The sequence below is a fragment of the Pteropus vampyrus genome, unplaced genomic scaffold, assembly GCF_000151845.1.
Source record: "Pteropus vampyrus isolate Shadow unplaced genomic scaffold, Pvam_2.0 Scaffold21, whole genome shotgun sequence".
Taxonomy (NCBI): domain Eukaryota; kingdom Metazoa; phylum Chordata; class Mammalia; order Chiroptera; family Pteropodidae; genus Pteropus; species Pteropus vampyrus.
In genome coordinates this window covers 593,243-613,502 of record NW_011888802.1, presented here as the reverse complement: position 1 = coordinate 613,502, position 20,260 = coordinate 593,243, and the positions used below count along the sequence as shown (strand labels likewise).

At 36.8% G+C, this 20,260-nt stretch overlaps 1 protein-coding gene across 2 annotated transcripts in view; it reads left to right on the top strand.

Moving 5' to 3' along the window:
• The first annotated feature begins 1,316 nt into the window (after positions 1–1,316).
• RNF219 (ring finger protein 219) overlaps positions 1,317–20,260 on the top strand; it is a 37,653-nt gene continuing 18,709 nt past the window's right edge. The window contains exons 1-5 of one of the 2 annotated variants that reach the window (XM_011355465.2): positions 1,317–1,452; positions 11,408–11,543; positions 13,903–13,994; positions 16,124–16,372; positions 19,668–19,756. In XM_011355465.2, the coding sequence (XP_011353767.1) occupies positions 1,381–1,452; positions 11,408–11,543; positions 13,903–13,994; positions 16,124–16,372; positions 19,668–19,756 (638 nt within the window). In that variant the 5' untranslated portion in view covers positions 1,317–1,380. Of the gene's footprint in view, positions 1,493–11,407; positions 11,544–13,902; positions 13,995–16,123; positions 16,373–19,667; positions 19,757–20,260 lie in introns of both variants that reach the window. The other variant, XM_011355467.2, reaches the window with a different exon arrangement.

The following is a 20,260-nucleotide window of genomic DNA, read 5'->3' as shown; positions in this document are numbered from 1 at the left end:
GATAGTCTCCAGCTCCTAGGAAATGAAGTTACTGAGCTGTCTGGAAGAATTCTTAACTGTCACCTGTGAGCCGATTTAGAACTAGATTTAGGCTTCTTCAAGTGAACTACTAGCTGCTCCAGTTTCATTATTGCCTGTTCCTTTTATAGACATGGCGGGTAGTATAATACATTGACCTCATTGAAATTGAACACACACACACACACACACACACACACACACACACACACACACACACACACTTTTAACAACAAGGAAGCTAAGAAGCAGAGAGGTTAAATTTTCTGAGGCTGGTAGAGCCAGGAAATTGTTCCGACAGGGACTTCTACTCCCACAATCCAGGTCCTGCACCTCTTCCCTTCAACCAAGAGGCTGTTTCTTGAGATGATACAGCCTCTTTTCCCAAAAGATTAGTGAAAGTAGTTCCCTTGGTTTTGTTTCTAAATCTCTCAACTCATAGATTGTATTTGTTTGCATAAATCGATCACATTGGCTCTTCACTTAAAGTAGCAGTTAAATCCCTAATCTGCTATGTTCAAGATTCATTTAGGAACTTTCGGTTTTCCTTTTTCATTGGTAGGAAATGGGAATTTATAACCTCACACGTTCTCGTTCGGTCATATCCATCCATACACGCTTTAAACTCAAGTGCATTCTGGGAGTGGGAATGGTTTACACTATTAATACAGCTTTCTCACCTGTGGGTGTGTAAATCAATCTGTGGCTCTGACCCTTAAATCTCACTTTAGATAGAAATCACAGAAGCGCCAACAGTGAAAATGTGTCTTCAGGGAAAGCTGCGATTAAATATACTCAAAACATCCCAGAAACAGATAAAGACACAATCATAGTTTGTTCTTTTTAAGTGACATTACATCATTTAAGAATAAAGAGAGCTGAGAGTGGCAGAAAGTTGTTTTGAAAAATAAAAATGTAAAGATCGTTTTTTCTCTTCTTGTTTTGACTGCACGGTCTGTTTGCAGGTTGTGTGGGGTTTAATCTTTGGACAGAAAATTCCCCCCACCCACCCACTCTTCGGGAAAGACTTGGGGATTTAAAATCGTCTTTATTTTCTCTCCTCTCACCACTACTACGCTTTCATTTAAACTTTCAAGATCCTCAATGCCTGTACTAAATCGTCTTCCCTCTCATTCCCAGGAATCTTGCAGCTTCTGACCAGGGGAAAGTTTTTTTCCAAATTTAAGGAAAGAAGAAAGAGAAAAACCGTGGCGACCGCGCGTTTCAAGAGCGCGTTTTCGTTTCCTCTCCTGGCGGGCTATGGCCCTGCTGGGCTGCCGTAGCCGGCCTCGCGCTGTCCCAGTCGCAGCAAGGATCCGCGGTCGGCGGGACTTCCGTGTTGGCGGGATTCTGAACGCTGCCATGGCTCAGACTGTGCAGAACGTTACATTGTCGCTCACTCTGCCCATCACGTGCCACATTTGCTTGGGGAAGGTAATGGGTGATTCCAGGCACAGCTACGAAACGGGATCGGGTATGAAGTCACTCGCCGGAGCCGAGGGCGGTCTCCGTGTGTAGCGGGGACCGGGCGTAAGGCGCCGAGATGGGTGAAGATGCTAAGCCGTATTCGCAGGCGATGGGAGCCCGTGTCCTGGGGACCGAGGGAGGGCGCGATGATAAAAGGGTTGATCTGTGCGCCTTTCCGAGGGGGATGACAATGGCCTGGGGTTTGAAGGAAGGGCGGCGATACGGCTTTGCTACCGCCGGCGGCCTCACCCGGCCAACGCCGACATCGAAGGAGGCCTCGTTAGAAACGAATCGCAACAAGATTTTACTCTTCTGTGCAAACCCGTATGGCGTGTAGTGAAGCCCATTAAAGCACATTTCCTGGAGACCTCACCTAAGGTTCTTTCCTACCCTACACAATTAGATGTTCATGTTCTTGGGCCTGCAGTGCTAGGTGGGGAGTCTTCTACGTCCAGGATCCTTCTCCTTGCTTAACCTGGCCTTGAGTGGCCTTTGCTCTGGATTCAGAATTTGAAAAGTATATAACACGTGTCTCTGAATGGAGTTTAGAATGAGAGGTATGGTCTTAAATTCCGAGAACAGATCAGTCACGAGATAGAATACCCTTTCATTGTGATGCAAGAGGTGCCTAAAGTATTTTGTGATACTAGGTAGAGAATGTAGTTCTGAATTGGAAACGGAGTTTTGAATGTTTTGATACAGTCTTCTCCGATTCCTTTCTGCTTGTGCCTCCCATTCAGTTTATAAAAGAGCATTTCTTAACTATGTACATCAAGAAGGGAGAAGATACTGTGAACGACCTGATTTTTTCTCCATCCTGATTTTTTTTTTCCGTTGGTGGTGTGTCTGTGTGTTTACCCCAAGTGCAGACTTAGCTTACAGCTGTCGGCTTAGAATTGAGAAATACAAACTTCATAGAGAAATATTTTGAGTGCCAGCCAATACAATCAACTGCCTTAGGTGTTTGGGGTTCTGTGTGAATTTACTGAGTTCAAGAAGTAGTAGGAAGTCAGGTTTGGAAGCAACTAATAATTCTTGATACCAGTCAGAATGAAATGCCAAGAAAATGTGCTGTGAGAGTGTACAGGGAATGGCTTGATCAGTTCTGACTGGAGAGATCAAGGGTGGTCTGGTGGAGGATGGTATTTGAGCTGGCATTTGCTACCATTGCCTGTGTACATGGCTGGAGGGAGGAGCTGATGTATCTATTTGCTACAATCTATATTTGGCCCTTGACATGAAGTTCCCACAAGTATGTGTTAAGTTCTGAGTGAATTTCCTCCAACAGTAGCCTTAAAGGCTGATAAAAATGTCCTTGGGAAATAATTTTCACTTGGTCTTAGTTGTACATGTTTATATCTAGTTCCCATTAGTTAATAGGCCATCTTTTTCAATTGTGTTGAAAATGTGTTCATCTTGGTTGATTTTCCATACCTCTATCCTTTTTATGATTAACAAAAATGATACCTAATAGAATATAGAGATTTGAGGATTACAGAATGCTTTCATATGCATTTAATTATTTCATTTACTCCTCTCACTAGTGCTATGAGATAGTGAGGACTGATTTCCTCATTTTTTAAAGTAAGATGATTAAGGCTTAGAGTCACTAGCATTGGAACCTCAATTGCAACCTTTTGTCTTTAGTAGATTACTTCCTGAAAACTCAACTTGAGTTCATCTGTGACAGCAGAAACTTTTGGTGTCCTTCCGCCTCCCGGTATTAGCTGTTTTCTAAAATTAAATCTGATAATAAAAGATAATAATTTGTAAACAGGCATTTTTACAGAAGCAGAAAGGTATGGTGGTTGAGGGCCTGAGTTCTATGTTCAGACTGCATGAATTCTAATCTAGGCTCTTCTACTTACTAGTTATATGACCTTACATAGGACATATTACTTAATCTCAGAAAATTTTCCTTATCTGTAAAATGGGAATGGTAATAGTATCAATATCCATCCTTGTGTTTTGGGGAGGAATAAATGAATTAATTCATATGCAGTGTTTAACGTGAAGTCTGGCACATAATAATATTCAATAAATACTAACTTTACTATGGCATCGAGGCAGGCCCTCAAACTGAGGAAATCAGCCTTTTCTAGTAATTGTTCTTCCCAGTTGCTTTGTGAGGCTGGTACCCTGACTAGATGAAGATTTGCATTACCAGCAGAGTGGGACCTGTTTGTTCTGGAAGGTGTTTCAAGAAGCAAAAGGTCAATGGCCAGTGCAAAAGAGTGAAAAAGCAAAACTTTAACCTTTCCATTTAATCTGTCAAAATGCCACAGTACATCTAGGGGTTTTAATTGGTTCCATATGACTGTTGTTTTTTGTATAGTTGAAGCAAATCTGATCTGCTTGTGATACTCACCCTCCAACATACACTTCTATTTGTGGGTTACTGGAGATAGCATGGCCTGGAACAGGACCCGATGTCACTTCCACTTCCCTGACATACAGCATCTAGCCCTCTATGATTCTTGTGATAATGATTCTTGTGCTGCCATCACCATTGTCCCCAAAATCTCACCATCAGCAATCTTCTCTTTTGACTGTTCAACAGAGTTAGGGGCCTTTATTTCTGGAGGGTCACCATGGGGCGGTGGGGGCGGGGGGTGGGGGTATGTATTGCATTAAAAGAGAGGCTGTGGAGGAGACATTGAACCTGAAGAGGATATAGATACTGATAGAGGTGGGGAAGAATAGAGAGGAAAGAAGTGGTGATAGTGTAAGTATGCACAGAGTCAGTGCTTTGTCTTTTGAATACAAATGTTGTACTTAAAATTGGAAATTAGGCATTTGGCATTTACTACCTCTATTCTACTTCAGTCTTAAAGGTGAATTTTCTGCCCATTAATGTTTAGCAACCTTGCCAATGTTGTAAGAAAGAGCTCTGGTGTGGCCTGAGGAAGTTAGGTACAGGTCTTGTGGGATGATTTATGTATAACATTTTCTCGTCTGTTTCTCCTTAATTTTTACCCCATGCCTTGGACTAGTGGGCCAGCAGAAATAAAGGAATGATCTAGCCCAGGATATCTGTTAAGTGGCATTTTGGTACTGCCACCAGAATGCTACAGACCAGGTTATCTCTAGATAATTCCAGGTATTTATCTCTTCAGTTAGGATTCAAGCTGTGAAACCAAATTGTTGTTGCATGTAATACTTTTATTAACTGTATTTGTGTTTTGCCACGAGTGACAGCCAAATGTGGCCCACAGTTTTATGAAAGGACAAAGAATTACAGGTTATAGGATTAATCTTTCTGCACCTAGGACTGCTCCCCTCAGGCTCATTCCAGTGAGGAGAGGCCACTTTTACACTTGCTTTCTCTTCTCCTCCTTACTAGCTTCAGGGGGCATTACCCTAGGATATCACTTTAACATGCTTTCTCCAGATGAGTTTGGAATTGTACTTGTCACTTACCCTTGCCATCGTCATCTTGCATTTTTATTTTATACGAGTACTGTTTTATTGCCACAGATCTCATTTGAAGTTAAATTAGCTATAAAGTCTCATAACATAGGCAAATTACAACTATTTCAATATCTTGGGAAGATCTTATTAAAGAAAATTGTGTGTGTTTTGATGTTGTATATAGCAAGATCTGAGTAGAAGAGTATGGGTGGACAGCAATTGAGGGAAGGCTAGATTCTTTATATTTTGCCCCTGTAGCTTACAGTCAAATAAATAACGAGTACTATAAATTGGTATAATAGTTCTTTCTCTTTTATAGGTTTCTATTCTCCTAAATTTAAACCTAGAAATCATCATTTGATAACTACTTGGTCCAAAGAAATGAATTGGTCAACCATTTCAAAAATCCAACACAATGACAGTGACAATATTGGATATTGAACAGTGAAAATCATTTTGCTGTATGCGGCATTGCTAATGGCTCTTAGATTCGAGTAGTCTGCATGTGGTTGTTCTTTATCGTTTTGACAGATTAAATGGAAAGGTTAAAGTTTTGCTTTTTCACTCTTTTGCACTGGCCATTGACCTTTTGCTTCTTGAAACACCTTTAGAAGCATTATCTCAGCCTTTCATTTTAATATATCAGAATTCACTTTTATTAATGTCAGAGTGTGCAAGGCATTGTGTCAGGTGCTGTAGGTGCATACAAAGATGAGTAGGATATAGCTGCTGCCCCCAAGGAGCCTGGAATCTAATAGGGAAGGCAGTGTATAAACTATTTTCTAAGTACAGCACACACAGAAAATAGTGAACATTAAATTAAGCCTAAGGAGTACCCGTAGGATCAAAGACCCAGTCACTTTAAAAAAGGATTAATGAAGGCCTTATGGAGGAGATAGTATTTGGTTTTCATCTTGAAAGGTATAAGGGATTTTATTTCGATTAGGGAAACTGGAGGCCAACAGGACAAATCAAGCTAAGAAACAAGAGCAAAATAAACAGGGAGCCTTACCTATTCATATTCTTTTTGGTGAACATCAAGTATTCACTAAAATGAATATGCATGGTTACTGTAGGTTATGTCAAGTATTGAAATAGCAGATTAAGGGAAAAGGCTGTTTAAGAACAAGATTATGTTGCTCTTTGATTGCTGCACTTAAAACAATGAGCAAGGAAAACCATTGCTGTTTTGCAGAAGAGCAGTAAAAGCTGCTAATCTATTTTTTAGGAAGGTAGCTCTGTCATCAATACGAAAGGTGGCCAGAAGTGAACATTTGGAAGCAAGGAAGTTTGGGGGGGGGGGTGATTACAGTAGATTAGGAGTAAAAGAATGAGAACCTGAACTCATTATTGAAGTGACGATGAAAAAGAAGGGATAGCTGATAGGTAAAAGAACATTTAGAGGTAGCTTTGCCATATATCAACTATTCGGGGATGTACTTTTTTTCCATGTTATAACATCTCTGAAATCTGGTTGCATCTTATAAGTGATGGCATCTTATAGTTGTAATTGCAGCATTTTTCATTCATTTTACTTAATGGTACAGAAAATATTGGTATATCTTAAAATCTCTGGCTTAGTCTCAATAAATGATAGCGAGATTTGGTGACAGGTTAGATGGTGAGGAAAAGTTTTAAGGGTGAGTCTCAGACAGCTCTGAGTATTCTATAGAGCCCAAGTGCTGAAGAGGTGGTGGTGCCGGTAACTTAGCCAAGAGGGAGTGTAGGAGGAGGAGCGAATATGTGGAGGAGGCCAAGTTTGGTTTTGGACATGTTATGGTTGAGGCAGCTGCGAGATCTTTACAGGAAATTGGTTCCTGAGCTGAATATAGTAATATTGTTACCTTTTCTTTCTTTTGTTGATTGAAGAGTTGTTATGTGAAAGTCTTTGCTTACATCTTTACACTATTAAATCCTAACACCTGAATGAAAAGTATACTAGGTTAAACTGCAATTCTCAGAGGTGGAAAGTGATGCCCCTTATAACTAAAGGGCTCAACTCAGTCAAACAGCTCAATAAGTGGCGGAGCTGGAGCTGGCCCCTGGTTTATCTCTTGATGCCTAAGCTTTCACACTTATAGTTACGGAGGATTTTCAGGAGCTGTCACCATAGAAAAGATGTTAACACCATGTGATACATGAGAGGTTAAGAGAGAAATAGAACTATGTCACATAAGATGGCCAAGGACAAAACATTAGAGAGAGCAGCTGTACCACCTCCAGTATTTTGACTAAGCATATCAGTCTGTGATCCTCTTCCCATCATACCTGCTCTCCAGAAATATGTCAGCCTTACCCAGACCCACTCTATGACTCATTTTTTTCACTGTCATTACCATTCAAGTACTCATTTCTCTTATTAGCCATGGTCATTTATTATCATCATTCCTTTGTCTCACTCTTCCTCTTTGGCAAAACTCTAACTCTGAGTAAACCCAACTAATTTACTTCCTGTCTGAACCTGAGCAGCTAAAAGTTGGTAGGAAAATTACACACCTGTGTTAATTGGTCTTACTTTATTGTCAAAACCACAGACCTCGACTAGGAACTCAGCAGTGTTAGGCAATCCTGCTACATGTGCCTAGTACATTTACTTTCTCACTTTTCAAAATAAGTACTTTATTTTCCTATTTTTTCAAGTTGATGTCTGTCTCGGCTTCTCACTTTCAGCTGGTAACCTCATCATATTTAATGACAAAACATAGGCTGTTGGAACAGTTGCAACATGAGTTCTCTAATCTTTCCATCAACAGATCTTCCATCTCCTTTGTGTTAGTTCTCATACCCTCAGCCTTCCGTCCTGTTATAATAGAAGATACAGCCTAACTCCTACATAAGCCAGAATTTCTCCCTTGTGCTTTATAGCTCATTCCCCTCTTGACTTCTTAGGAGCTTTGCTCGCTGTGGCTCTAATCCCTCTCCTTTCTTCCTCCACCATAAATAGCCTCTTTTTGCCATTGCCGTTCCTTACCATGGCCTCATTTTTATGTTCTTTCCTATACAGCAAAACATGAAAGAATTGTCTGTATTATCTCTTTTCACTTCTTCAACCTTCTTGTCTTTCAGCCTCCAATCAACTTTCCATCCCCACCATTTACTGAAACAATTCTTGTCAGTAACAGATCACACTGACTTCCATGCAGTTAAATCCCATAGTTACTTCTCTGGCCAGATCAAACACAGTCTCTCCCTAATATGTGACATATTTGGCCACTGTCTCCCTCTTGAAAAATTTTGTTCTCTTGACGTCTGTGAGACCGTACTCCTGTCTTCCAACATGGGCCCCTCCTTCTCAGCGCCTTTAGCTGATCGCTCCTCCTCTTCCTCTGCTTGCTGGAATGCCTTGTCTCCAGCTGTTCTGCCCATGCAGAGGCTTTCTTCAGGTCCTGTGGATTTAAGTGGCATCATTTTTTTTTTTTTATGCCAGCGATTCTCAGACCTTCCCTTGTCCACTTAAAAGTCAGTTTGGCATTAAAAATTTAACATGGCCCAAACGGAATTCTTGATTTCTACCATGTGCTAGACCTTCTCTTACTCTTGTCTTTCTCACCTTAGTTAATATTAGCACCAACCACTAAGTTGTTCAAGTATCTTCCTGATACTTAGTTTGAGACTTTTTTGTTCTTAAAACATTTCATGACTTAAAGATTAAATTAAAACATACGTGAATAGATTATGGTCTAGACTTCCAAATCAAATGAATTTTTAGGAAAAAACAGAACCTGCAAAGAAAATCCAAGCTTGTCTGCCTCTTGAGACTGATGAGGAATGCCTCCCTGAAAGAGTTCCTGGAGCTAGTTGCATCTAGTGTATGGAGGCTGCCCCCACCAGCAAGCAATTCTCAGAAGCCAGTAGGGTGTCCAAAAATCAACTGAATTCTGGCACTATCTACCGAGAGATAGAATCAGATTCCACAGGTAAAGAGCTTAGGCCCACAACCGCCTTCCACTTTTTCAGAAGCCAGTCCCAAGCCCAGGTTGTTCCTCCTTTAATAATAATGTTTTTCTCCTTTAATGATATTAGCAATTCTTTTGTTATTATTAACAGTCCTTCTGATTGACTGTAAATCAGAGGTTCCCACAATTCCCTCCTCAGGGGTCAATTGGTTTGCTAGAACAGCTTACAGAACTGAAGAAAACCCATTTACCCACTAGTTTACCAATTTATTACAGGGGATAGTAAAGGACATGAATCAACAGCCAGATGAAGAGATACATAGGGAAGGACTCAAACAAAAGAGCGTCTGTCTTCTTGGAGCTTGAGACCTGGCACAGTGGCCCTTTGAAGCATTCTCATTCTCCAATGTGGAAGTTCTCTGAAAAAGAGGTTTCATTACTAGTCATGATTGACTAACTCACTGGCCATTGGCAGTTGATTCAACCTCAAGCCCTCTCCCTGCCCTGGAAATCAGGGGGTAGGACTGAAAGTTCCAATCCTCTAACCACAAAGTTAGCTCCTCCTGGCACCCAGCCCCCACCTTGGGTGAGATCCCAAAGTCCCCTCATTAACATAAGAGACACCATTGTTGCTCCCATCACTTAGAAAATTCCATGGAGTTTGAGAGCTGTGAGCCAGGAGCTGTGGATCAAATATATCTGGAGAATATATTTAGGTCATCTGAATTATCAAATACATATATTTCTTATAAATCACAATATTGTACTCCCAGATAAGCATTCACTCCTGGCTGTTGGTAGGAGTCCTTTGGAAGAAGAAGAGTTTGAGAAGCTGTGCTTTATGGTCTTACTTTTGTTTATTTGTTTATTTTAATTAGTCCTATCAAATCAGTTGAACTGAATGAATTAAAATTGCTTTCTACAAGAGGAAGTTTAAATCTGTGCTGAATTATCTTCTCTGTTTAGCTTTCTTATGCTAGTCTTCTTAATCAAGGGAGCATCTATGTGTTTGGAAAGCCAGACTAAGACTGGAGAGTACTTCGTAGTGAGTCTTCAACTGATTACCTGCCTGATATGGATCGCCATAGGTCTGTGATTTCTTTGAGGGTAGGGACCCCTTTAAAATTGGTGACTGACTACTCATATTCTGAGTTTTCACATACTGAGGTGGACATAGGGCTGCACACGTGTTTTCTCTGAGCAAAGTGGTGTGTAGTGGTTTGTCTCTTCTTTCTCCTTTTGCTTTCTCTGCTTTCCCTTGATCTTCTGGTCCCTAGGTCAGAAGCATTCTACAGTAGCATTGTGGTTATTATTAAGGGAGAAAAACATTGAAAATGGCCACCAAATGTTTTGAGTCCCACAGTAAAATTACCATGTAAATCAAGTGAAAGCCTAAGCATTTCTTTCTTGGTTTTATTTTTACTGTTAAATTTGCGCTGTTTGAAGAATATTAAGTAATTATTCCCTCTGTAGAGTTCCCCCAACTAATTGAATATTAAATACTGTCTTAATAGCAATTACTTCATTCAGCAAACCTTTACTGAATAGGTACCTGTTGTACACTAAGCTGTCTTCTAGGCACCAAGGATTTAGGGATGAATGAAACTGAGGAGCTTCTTTCATTCTTGGACCTTCCATTTTAATGGGGGAGATAGACAATTAATATGTAAACAAACATATAATACCAGGTAGAAAACTAAAGCAACTTCTCTCCTATTTTCCTTCTGGGGAGATAGATAATAAATATGTAAACAACCAAAGTATCATATCAGTTATAAAACTAAAGCAAATTCTTTTTTTATTTTCCATCTGATAAAACAACTAAACAGTCAAAACACCTAATTAACCCTGAGGAAGCCATCTAAGTTTTTCTCACCTTGGTTTCCTTATTTGTAAAGTATATTCACTCTGTTTACCTCGCAGTGTTATTTAAAAATAGACACACAAAAAAACACACAAAGAAGATAAAATGCATGTAAAGGTCCTTTGTAAAATATGACTCTATAAGTGTAAAGTATTATTGTTTGTACTTGTTTAAATGGAGTGTATTTGGTGTATGTTAATATTTATTTCAGTGTTGTTTGCTCTTTAATTATATACCACTTGAGAGTGGGACTCTTAGAGTTGTTTTAGCTTTCAGGCCTCTGGTTTAGGGGACTTTCTAGTAAGATGCGTATGCTTTAACTGTTGGTTACTGTTGCTCTGTAATATAGTAGAATGAATTGAGGGAAGGATTCAAGCATGAGATAGGTGTTTGGACTAAATGATCTTTAAAGAGCCTTCTAATTCTCATTTCATAATTCTGAAATAGAATAGTTGAAGGAAAATTGTCTCAGCCTTAGTGGAACAAAATGCACTTTCTTTTGGGCCATGAATGTGGTTTGGAACAAAATAAAAACATGATATGTCAAAAGTTTCAGTCTCTATGACCAGATATCTCAGCTAGTATCTCTGTTAAAAATAGTTAAGAAACTGTGGTGGCAAAAACATCTACCCTATGTCTACACTTACTCTGTTCTAGAAAAGCAATTTGTTTGCTTGCTCTTAACTAAACCTGTTGGGATTCTAGTTATGACTGTTGCCCTGTACTAAAAGTAATGTTTCTTTTTTCAAAGGTGCGCCAGCCTGTCATATGCATCAACAACCATGTATTTTGTTCAGTTTGTATCGATTTATGGTTGAAGAATAATAGCCAGTGTCCAGCTTGCAGAGTCCCCATCACTCCTGAAAATCCTTGCAAAGAGATTATCGGTAAGGGCCTATTTTATAAACACATAGAAATAGATTTGAAATAATCTCTAAGTAGTGCATATTTGGAGGAAAACCAAAATAGATGACTTTCAATGATGTTTTGCCAATTTCATACTGGATGGATTGGTCATTTGTATAATCTATAAGTAGAACAACTGAGGAGCACAAGGCACTATGAGAAATCTTACAGTTTGGTAGAGGTGCATGTAGATCAAAATATTAATAGTTTAAAGCAGCTTACATTTTGGTAGAGGTGCATGTGGACCAAAATATTAATAGTTTAAAGCAGCAGACGCTAAAGGCCAAGAAAAGGCCCACAAAATTCAAGCAAGAAAGTTGAGCTAGAAATGTCAAGAAAGGCTTTATGAATAGGTGACCTTTAAGATGGAGATTTAAGGATGGGTAAAATTTCGGTAATGATTAAGGAAGGTATTTTATGCAGCGGGAATACCATGAACTAAAGTTTAGAGGTAGGAAAACACAAAGCTTGTTTTTGGAAATGATCAGTAGTCTAGTATGGGTCTGACTACTGAAATGAGACTGAAAAGTTAATTGAGACTTTAGTACAGAGAATCTTCAGTGACAAATAAAATCTGGGACTTGCTCTGTGGATGAAAAGAATGGTGAGGTAGGCATGATGGTTTTGAGCAAAGAAATGGCAAGATCCAGAATATGCTTGAAGAATATTACTCAGGCGATGATATTTGGTTAGGCTGTAGGGGAAAGACAGAATGTGAGTAGGTCAGGTAGGAGGCTCTTGCCTTGGTGAGAGAGAATATGAGTCTAGATGAAGGGTAAAAAAGAACATTCAGTGCCATACCAGTACAGGTAAGAGGGGGTTAAGACTTTAAAAGATCCTTGAAAAATAAAACATTTAAAGATCTTTTTGGGTGTTAGGTTTTTGTTCTGTGCTCATATAAGTTATTTTTCTTAGACTGTAAAAATTGAAATGATTTTGTTGTTGTTTTTGCTTTAGGAAAAATTGAAAGTAAATCTGTCATTAGCTATGTATAGAAAACACCTTTCAGAAAACTTAAGGAGTCATTGTAATGGTTCCAAATTAGGGAAAATGGACTTAAGTAAGATTTTCACACTGGAAATGGAAAGGAAAATAAATGCTAGAATAAAAAGAACTTTGGAACTAAGAGATCTGAAGGAGGAATCAGAGATGACTCTTAGTTTCTTTCTTGAGTACTGGATGAAGTCTGTTAGAGGACTTCTCTGCTTGCTGCATACTGCAGTGTTAATCTCTCTGCCTTTAGATTTTTGCCCGTACTGTATTTCACTGAGTCAAGTCTTTTGCAAAACATGAGATTAGATCATTAAAATAATTGGAATGTTTTCCCCCAGCTTCTAGTCACATCCCTACTCCTTCTTTCATTCATTTATATCTAAGTGATACTTCATAAATTCTTTCAAGTAAAATAGTTCATCTATCCTTGCATTTGGATAGTACATCCTGAAAAAGAACATCTGTAAAATGCCTTTGCTATTATCATGATGCTAAGAAGTATAAAGAAAGTAACCACAGCATAAGTGAAGAGCTTTCAGGAAAAATTGTTTTTAGTATATTTGATGAGTCATTACTAGCAGATAATAATTCTGTGATTTATAATCCACTATAACTGAGTTGTTAGAATCAGTGAAAAGACACATTAATCTGTTTAGTGTTACCAGGAACTAGGTATGTTTGAATAAATACATTGGCTGTAATAATATATATCAGAATGTATATATTATGTATTATGATTTATAGATAATATATATTTGGTGATTATCAAATATATGAAATATAGATAATGTTAACCATATTTATATAATTTATTGGTTAATATATATAATAATGGGTTTTGTCTTATTTTTGTTCTCCTAAAGTTATTTCTTCTGTTTTTTTTTTGTCTATAACATACAAAAGTTGAAAGATATAGAGATATTATAGTCTTATATATTTTATTATAGTGCTTCTGTATAATATATGATGGTACTTTTTAAATTAAATTTATTGGGGTAACATTAGTTAATAAGTTTTTATCATTATTTAACAATTCTTTGGCATTCAAAATTTGAATCCAAATATGATAATTAATAAAATATAGCATTTGCCTTGAGTTTACTATAGTAAGATACATAGGTAAGTAAACTCAACATGATATTTTACAGAAGATATTTCTTTGTTACTTGATATTTATCTTTTCTCAGGGTTGAGATAGAGAAAAGGCCAAGATGGCAACCCCAAGTATATATATAAGTAGAAATTTAGCTGGAGAACTATATAAAACAATAAGAAAAGGATTCATTTTTATTTTCATTCTGCCCAAATCAGAATGAAAAGTTAGGTTTTGTGTTTTTTTTCCTGTAGGAGGGACCAGTGAAAGCGAACCTATGCTAAGCCATACAGTTCGTAAGCACCTTCGGAAAACTAGACTTGAGTTACTCCACAAAGAATATGAGGTAAATAATAATTAAAATTTAAAATGATGACAGCACTGAATTCAAGGTGAAACTGAGCTATCTCAGTCCATGGACTTCTTAGAGCACACATCCAATGAAATCTTAATTTAATGACAATTTAAAAATACCTATTTGGTAAGTACTTTTTTCTTTTTCCCTTTCCTATTTCAAATAGAGGAAAGGAACAGATGGAAGCATTTTCTTTTTTTCTTTCTTTTAATTTAAAATTTGTCCTCAACAGACACATCATTTTGTAAGTGTTTACTCCCTCAGGAAATTGGGAGATAAAAGAAACCATCTTGTGAAAATCAGTCTTCCAACCCCCGCAAGGTATTATGAATGCTCTGGTAAATAGTGACTACAGTCCTCAGTCTGCTTTTGTTTCTGCCTGTAAATTCACCAATAATTATAAGCTTCATTGGTTCTAAAAGTGAATATGCCTCTGTCAACTACCAGCAAAGAGATTTTTCGAGTGAAATATGGTATTTCCTAATTGTTTTTTTGCATGTAAAACTTTTTAAATTGAAAAAATTGTATATATTTAAGGTGTACAACTCGATGTTTCTATGTACACGTACATAATGAAATGATTCCTTCGGTCAAGCTAATTAACGTGTCATGTCCACCTCCTCACATAGTTACTTTTTTATGTGTGTATGGTGAGAGCATCTTAAATCTCAGCAAATTTCCAGTATACGATACAGTATTACCAACTGTAGTTATCATGTTGTATATTAGATCCCTAAATTTATTTATCCTACATAATAACAATATTTTAACCTTTGACCCATCTCTCCACTTCTCCTACTTCCTCACTTCCCGACCACCTCCCTGCCCCTAGTAACCACTGTTTAACTCTCTGCTTCTATGTATTTGACTTTTTAAGCTTCCATGTATAAGTGAGATCATGCAGTAGTTTTCTTTCTGTGAAGGTGATTTGATATGGTGATGAAATTTTTCCAAATTAGCTTCATGCTAATGGAATAGATATACTTTTGAATAGTAAACATTAAGCCAGATTGTCATTTTATGTTTACTAAAGTGGGGGGTGGGGATATTGTTATTCTCTTCTTTTGGTACAAAATATCTTTAAGTTAAACTATATAAGTGAAAGTTACTTCAGCTGGCTCAAAATTTTTTTTAATAAAGTGGGACATAAATAAATGACTGAATAAATGCTCATTCATATATGTGTTTTTCTGCTTATATTTGTTTATTAATATATTAATTCAAACAAATAGTGATTTTTCTCATTTTATAATGCTATTTAACTTGAAGTGTAATGTAATTTAAAATAATAAGTACTTTCTGTGTTAATTCTAAAATGTATTCTTACATACTTAATGAATATTTATCATACTTAGGTACTAATCAAATTAATCTTTTAGAAGATCATGGCATATTGAGCCACGTGGAGTTTATTTTCTAACCACAGAATTTTTCAGTCTTAATTTAAGAAGAAATAATCCATCCATTTTAGATGAAAAAATGGTATCACAGAAAAGGATTTTACCCGAATGTTTAATAATTGGATTTAAGATAATAAGCAGTTCCAGATGGGGAAATCTAGTACTTGGAATGGTCACGATTGTATTTGAAGAATCAGAATGTAGAAAAGTTAAAAATTAACTACAGATATTATTCTGAAGTGGAAAGAGGAAGGAAATGGTATAGGGTTTGAACTCCTACTTCAAATGTAGAAGCAAAAATATAAACGTCAAACAAAACTATAATAGATCATCTTTAACAACACTGTATTTTTAATTTCCCTCAGTAAAAAAATTAAACATACCTTAGAATTTTCTGTTGAGGAATCTATTTCCTTGTTGAATTCATGACTTTTGTTTCCCTGATATCTTGAATCAAAGGTTTAACATTTTTATTTATTTAAACCACAAACTGTCATTGAATTTAAATGAAAGCAGTGGAAATGGCAGTTATTATCAAAGTCAAAATACATTTCGAGAATGTCAACTGTGTGTGACTTTCTGCCTACAAAACTATTCTGTTGCATAAAGAATCTGTATCTACAGCATTTTTAGTATAAAATTTAAATTATTGGCTTCAGGTAAGCATATGTATGTACTTAGTGTCTGTGTCCACCTAATGGCTTTGCAATGCCTTTTCAGGATGAAATAGATTGTCTGCAGAAAGAGATGGAAGAACTCAAAAGTAAAAATCTCAGCTTGGAGTCACAGATCAAGACTATTCTGGATCCTTTAATCTTCACACAGGGCAACCAAAGTGAAGACAAACATCCAGTTGTAGATAATCCAAGTAAAATTGACCCAGAAACTGTAGCAGAGTGGAAGAAAAAACTTAGAACAGCTAATGAAATATATGAAAAAGTAAAAGATGATGTGGATAAGTTAAAGGAAGTAAGTTGTGGTTGTTTTTAAAATTCTATTATAGTTTTAAAATTTCTATTAAGTTATTTTTAAAATTCTGTAATATTGTTAAGTACCTTCAAAAGTACAAATAGCCATATTATCTTGACTCATCATTAGATGATTTGTGAGGAAAGGACAGAATCCCTGGATGAACATTTCTAAGCAATAGGAAATCTTTTTCTCCTTAAATGTCAGTAGCTGCCAGGAAATATCAGGTGGTTCCATTTGTGACTATAATTAGAGATTCTAGTACTTCTATATGTGTTTGTATCTTGTAGGGGAGTGACATCAATTTAAAGAATGTATTTTTTTCCCCCTCTTTGTGGTTTACTTTAATTTTTTTAAGCTTATGTCAGTGACTGCTCTGTATACATAAAAACAAATGTGTCCATTTCCCTAACTGTAAAATGAAAGTCTTGGACCATATCTTTTATAGCAGTACCATTCTCTGATTTTTAATTCGAAACGAGCTATGAGTAGCCTCTTTAGACTATATCATACAAAAGAATATTGTAGCTTATGAAGTGGGTTCATTTTCTTCAATTCTTCTGTCCATCCAACAGGATAGAGAAAGTATAGGTAAAAAAGCCAAACCTAGTATTTTCCAATCTAGGAAAGGAGATGAGATCCATGAGATCCATGCGATCAGCACTAGAGATTAAAATCAAGTGCCGTATGGCTTTGTTGACCAAGCTTGACTTCAAGTTTATTCACAGTGGAGTCCTTTTGTGCTGAATGGGGATGGTTTTCTGGTATCCAGGTCCACAACCACCAATTCAACCTATGCGCATTCACTTAAAGTACTGTCACCATACTGAATTGCTAAATCCTGCCTCCTAAAATCATTGATGAGCTCTGTATGATATTTTAAAGAAGTACCACCACATACTGGCCCTCAGATCTTCAGTAAGGTTAAGTAGCAGAGAAGAATCTGCAACTTAGTATAAATACTAAGACATTTTCACATACCCACATATAAAATAAATGCTGTTTGGGCTCAGAAAAGGCCAAGATAAGAGAAAGAAGGGAGCTTAGTGCTTTCAGAGAGAGAGAAAAAAAAAAAACTACAGATATAATTGCGCTACGTTTGTCACAAGTTTAGGGGACATGTGTAGTTTCTTTGGGTATTGATGGCCAACATTAGCATGTTGATTTGTCTAAGAAGAGAACAGGACACAAAAAGGAAAGAGCTGGGAAGTTGCAGTATTTATCAATCTGCCATGTCTTGTTAACTTCCCTTTCTCTTCTTGATCCATCAGGAAGTTCTACATGGTCTCCTTTGTAGTTGTTAGACTTCATTTAAGTTTTTGGCAATACAAGCATGAGGCTTGACATAAAAACTACTCTGGTCTCATAAGAATGGTGTTGGGGATATATGTCAAGGAAAAGCACATAAAACAGTTTTTCTCTGCTCTTTTAAAGGTCACATGTTAAATTCAATACCCAAAGCTACCCTGAGACCTCAGAATTATTTGAGATATTTAATAAACCCATTTTGGGTGCCTAGTGATGGTATTAGATAGTAAGAGACAATAAACTGGAGCAAAAAAATGAATTAAAAATCATGGACTACAGAGGCAAAACTTGAAGGTGAAGAACAGAATAATAACATACTATAAATCAAATACAGGACTACAAAAGATTCAGAGTGAAGGACTACTTAGAATGAGTGAAATAGACTTTTTTTCTGATGTTTTTAGTACTAAGTAAGTTTTAAACAATTACGAAGCCAGAATGAGTGTTGAGCATGCAAAATAGTTAGCTGAAGACTTCATTACTCTTAGATGCGAAATCTAGAACTCTGCCCTTTGTAATCTTTACCCCTCACCCCCACAATCCTCCTGAACTTGAAAATATCTCCTGATATTTGAGGAACTAGCCAGCCCATAAAGAGAATATTAGACAGCCCCAGGACTGGTGAGAGACCTTGAAATATAACAATACAGTACAGATGAGATGGGGAAAAGCAATCTCAAATGAGTTTCTAATTTAAGCTTATCATCATCATCAAAAAGCATTTACTAAGTGCCTTCTCTTATGGTGCTATGCTTGAGAGCTTAATTCATTGTCTGTGTGTATGGGGAAGTAAATGACTTTTCTTATATCTTCAGAGGGGCAGTAATGGTGTTTATCAGTCACTTAAAGAATTAACCCTTTACAATCCTGGTTGGTTGTGCAACTATGAAGATAAACAGGTGCTCAGAGCCCAAGAGGAACCTGCATGAATATAAGAGAGTTAGGCTTTGTACCCAGAAGAATGTTCTCTGCCTTGCTTCTCTTATTATTCTCTTGGGCATTTGCGTGAGGGTGGGCAAGTAATATAGTCAGAGGTTCTGGAAATTAGTCAAAAACATTAGTCAAATTTTTTAAATCCGTTTTTAAGTCTTGGTTTAAACCTTTCTGTTGACAATAGTTCTTGTGACCCATTCACTTTGAATGCTAATGTTCTAGTCCAACAAAGATTTTCTTTTGCTAGGTAAGTGAAATTCGTTTCTACTCTAGGGAGTCATATTTCTTCGGAATTCAAAAATGCAATGACTAGGGGATTTAAAGGAGTTAGCTTTTAAGAAAACTCTAAAAATTAGGCACACTACTTTTCAAGCTATCTGTAATCAATATTGAGCCTGTAGATTTTCTAGCAATTAATATTTTGTTAGGCAATATTTAGGTACCATGCACTTAAAAAAATAAAGTCATACTTGGAATTTTTTTTTTTAATCAAAAGAGAATCCATAGAATTTTTTAGAAGATATTAACTCAATTTTGAGAGTCTCAGAAGTTATGAGTCAAGGCACTTGGGAAAGCCTTCTGGAGAAAGAAAGCAAGTGGTTTAATCATATTAGATTTGTTATCACTAAAAAGCTATTTTTAAGTAGCAACCAAAAATCAATCACAAAGTCAAGAATTAACTCAGCATAAGTTTTGTGAATAATTGCATATGATATAATGTTACCCTGCTGAGAGCGTTCAGTTATGTGAAAAAAGAAAAAAAAATACCATTAGTACAGTCCCTTAATGACTATACTAGGCTAACTAACATAGTTCCTTTTATTTCCCTGGACAGGAGATTTACAGAGTGGTGGGGGAATACAGATTTAAAATGCTTGGTTGTATTCACAGCTTCACAAGTCATTCCAGTGGTGATTTTAAGTTTCTGAAGGTCATGCTCTAGCATTTAGTTTTCTCATACTCTCTAAAAAAATACTGATGACTCATGTCATAATTTTTACAAGGCACTTTTGTTTTAGCTTGTGCTTAATTATTTTCAACTCTTTTTTTTAAGGCAAATAAAAAATTAAAATTGGAAAATGGTGGCCTCATGAGAGAGAATTTACGACTGAAGGCTGAAGTTGATAACAGATCACCCCAGAAGTATGTATTTTGTTCATAAAGCAATGTTTCAAATTATGTCAGTGTTTTAGAATAAGCTGCTATTATTGATGTGTTATTCATTTGACTCTTTCCATTGAAGTGTGTAGATTTAAGTAAAATGTCTTGCCTCTAAAAGTTGAGTGTATAGTTATGTTATTGGTAGAATCTTAGTTGCAGTTATGGCTAATTTCGAAGAGAGGATTTCATTGTTATCCTTTTTCCTTCCCTGATTAGCAAGGGGATTGTTTTGTGACCTAAAGCAGGTAAACTTTCACTTGGTTTTACATATAACTGTTTAATAGTACTAACAAAGAGTAGGGAGATTAACAATGCCCTTTAGAAGTTTTCTGAAATAATCTTAATAATAGTTAACATTCATATAGTGTTTTCTCTTTGCCAAGTACAACAACCTGTGATGGAGAACTATTATTATTCTCCATTTACAGATGAGGAAATGGAGGCATAGAGAGAGATTAATTTATCTAAATCTGCACAGCTAGTGAG